Below are 3,062 nucleotides of genomic sequence, written 5' to 3'. Positions count from 1 at the left end.
AAAATTCCAAGGGATTGCGGTTGGAAATTCCGTTGGAATTTTCCAACCGAAATTGCGGTTAGAAATCCGTTGGAAATTTCCAACGGAAAAATTCGTTGCAATTCCGTTGAAAATTCCAACGGTTTTCCAACGGACACCGATTTCTAACGACGAAATTCCAACGGATAAATCCGTTGGAAATCCGTTGGAAACGTTAATTTTCAACGGAAATTTGGTCATTTTCAACGGATTTACCCGTTGGAAATGACCATTTTTTTTTAGTGTTTATCCGATAAACTTTCGGATTATAAAAAAATATATATCAAAAAAATATATCAAAGATCCGGTGAATTTTTAGATTATAAAAAAATATAATCAAGAGAAAAAAGCAAATGCTATATATTAACAGTATAATTATATGTACATATAATTATAAATATATTAGAGAACAATGATACAACAACCACATAAAATAAAGAACGAAGTAATGCTTAGGAATAAAAGATACCCATAATTAAATTTGATCCAATAGTTCCAGATAAGGGAATTCATGTCCTCCCTATTGAAATAAGAAACCAAATATATATTTAAGAAGATTGAAATTAATATGGAAATGATTATGAGGATGATTGAGAGAAATTAGAGACACAAAATCAATTAACAAATAATGATAATTATATCAATTATCTCTTAATTTATTTGTTTCCATCATATATTATTTCTTTGTAAATTTCTTTCATTAATTATTTTATAGTTGTTTCTTATAAATAGATGAGTTACTCTCATTGTAAAATAACAAGAATAAGAGATGTAGCAATAAAAGTGTTCTTTGTTTTATTTTTCTCTTCTTTTCTCTCTTTTCAGTTTCCGCATTTTATTTTTTCAATATGGTATCAGAGCCTGGTTACGATCTGATCTATATACTTCTTTTTTCATAGTTTTTATTTTCTACACTCTTCATTTTTGAGTTCTTAATATTCATATATTCAAGTGGTTTGAAGTGAAGCAAAATCCAGAATCAAAACGAGGTGCTATGAAAAAAGGAATCAAAGCCACAAAAAACTCCAAGATCAAGCGAAGTGCTATGACAAAAGGAGATAAAGGCAGAATTCCATGATCATGCGAACTGATTTGAGGATGGATCAAAACTCTTAAGAACCAAATTGGTATCTATGAATCATTTTATTAACAATGAATTACTCATCGAGTTTTTAAATTGTTTTAGATATTCTCTACAAGATTGACTTTTTACATTATCTCTAAGTCAATCTTGAGGGGAATGTTGAAATAAGGAACCAAATATATATTTAAGAAGATTGAAATTGATATGGAAATGATTATGAGGATGATTGAGAGAAATTAGAGACACAAAATCAATTAACAAATAATGATAATTGTATCAATTATCTCTTAATTTATTTGTTTCTATCATATATTATTTCTTTGTAAATTTCTTTCTTTAATTATTTTATAGTTGTTTCTTATAAATAGATGAGTTACTCTCAATTTCATCCGGGAAAAGCCATCTTTTTTTCAACAATGTCTTTGTCATTCGATCCAATAGCCTTCCGTGTAATAAAAGTGTTCTTTGTTTTATTTTTCTCTTCTTTTCTCTCTTTTCAGTTTCCGCATTTTATTTTTTCAATACTCCCATCAAATATGCAAAAGCCCATCAAAACTTATATAGTTCATAAATTGTATTAACTATGTATTATCCTGTATAAATTATGATTTTTCTGAGAGATTAACAAAAATGGCGGAAGACAAAATGATGAGAAATCAAATGAATATGCATCGATCACCAACTCTGCTACTACACGTTTGTACGCAAATTACTACACCTAACGAAGCGAATTATATATATAAAAAAAAAAAAATCAAATCGGATCTCTAACCGTCGCTACGAGTCGGAGACGATGGTTCCGTTTTTGGTGATGTATTCGATGACGCCGTACGGAACGATCAGCAAGAGGAGAGGATTCGCCGGCGGAAGAGGCGGGACCTCGGCTCTGCACAGAGGACACGTGGACTTCATCGAGAGCCACGTGTCGATGCAATCGGCGTGGAAGCAGTGGCCGCAAACCGTCAGCCGCCGCATCTTCTCTCCCTCCGCGGCATCTCGGAGGCACACCGCGCAGCACGGAGGCGGATGAGGATCGTTCGCCGGATTTCTCCACCGCGGGCGGAAGGTGAAGGTGCGGTGGCGGCGCCATGGTCGGCTGGCGAGGAATGAAGCGATTCTGAAGCAGAGACGGAGAGAGAAGACGAAGACTGAGGCGATAACAATGGCATCGACGAAGGATTCGTAGATTCTGATCAGAGATTCGGCCACCATTTCTTCCAAAAAGGTTTCCTCGATCGCACGACGCAGCTCTTCCAGTGAGGGATATATATATATATATATATACAGAGAGAAGGGAGGGGTGTTATGTGGATGAAATGGACGGTCGAGATTTAAAATTTGAATTGGGGATTTGCACGTTTCCGGATTTATTTTATGCGTATCGATGTTACGGAGTCTGCGACAAGTTTGTAACAAGTGTTGCTTCCAAGCACGTACTTCACCATTTCTCTTTTTTATTACAACCTGTTTTGCTGTTATTTAATTTGTTTCAACTTTAATGGTCAATTTTGTTCGAAATCCTCTGTAACTTGTCTTCCTTGTTTAAAAATTCAGTGGCTAATCGTGATTCAAATCCTTTCTGCCACGCCTATCGTATTTTTTTTTTATAAAAAAAGACCTAATCTTCGGTGCCTTTATAAATCATAACTTTTTTTTAAAAATAAACTAAATTTGATTAATTTGTATGCAGGGGTAGGGATAGTGTTTATATTTATAATAAATATATTAATTAGTTTATATAAAATATTTAGCAATAGAATGATAAATATATTCAGTAGATATAATGTGTTAGGTCATAATCTAAAACCTGAATGGATCGATTTTAGTGGCCAAGTAGTTGAAAGTATTTGGTATTTAGGTTTGAAAATACACCTATATGCACTTATTTTATGTTTGTTAGGTTATACTACTATAATATTTTATTAGGCACATACTTCGTGAAATAATTATAGGAACAGTT

General features: G+C 33.3%; 1 protein-coding gene across 2 annotated transcripts in view; it reads right to left on the bottom strand.

Annotated features, from left to right (window-relative positions):
* Positions 1-2,492, bottom strand: part of LOC104802512 (RING-H2 finger protein ATL46-like) — a 5,268-nt gene extending 2,776 nt beyond the window's left edge. Inside the window, exons 1-2 of one of the 2 annotated variants that reach the window (XM_010526156.2) lie at positions 1,875-2,491; positions 431-538 (exon numbers count right to left, since the gene is read on the bottom strand). In XM_010526156.2, coding sequence (XP_010524458.1) covers positions 1,880-2,314 — 435 coding nt within the window. In that variant the 5' untranslated portion in view covers positions 2,315-2,491 and the 3' untranslated portion in view covers positions 431-538; positions 1,875-1,879. Of the gene's footprint in view, positions 1-430; positions 539-1,874 lie in introns of those variants that run through there. The other variant, XM_010526157.2, reaches the window with a different exon arrangement.
* Positions 2,493-3,062: the final 570 nt, after the last annotated feature.

The sequence above is a fragment of the Tarenaya hassleriana genome, unplaced genomic scaffold (genome assembly GCF_000463585.1).
Source record: "Tarenaya hassleriana unplaced genomic scaffold, ASM46358v1 Cleome8, whole genome shotgun sequence".
Lineage (NCBI taxonomy): Eukaryota > Viridiplantae > Streptophyta > Magnoliopsida > Brassicales > Cleomaceae > Tarenaya > Tarenaya hassleriana.
The sequence above is the reverse complement of the archived record's forward strand: the minus strand, read 5'-3'. Positions and strand labels throughout refer to the sequence as shown.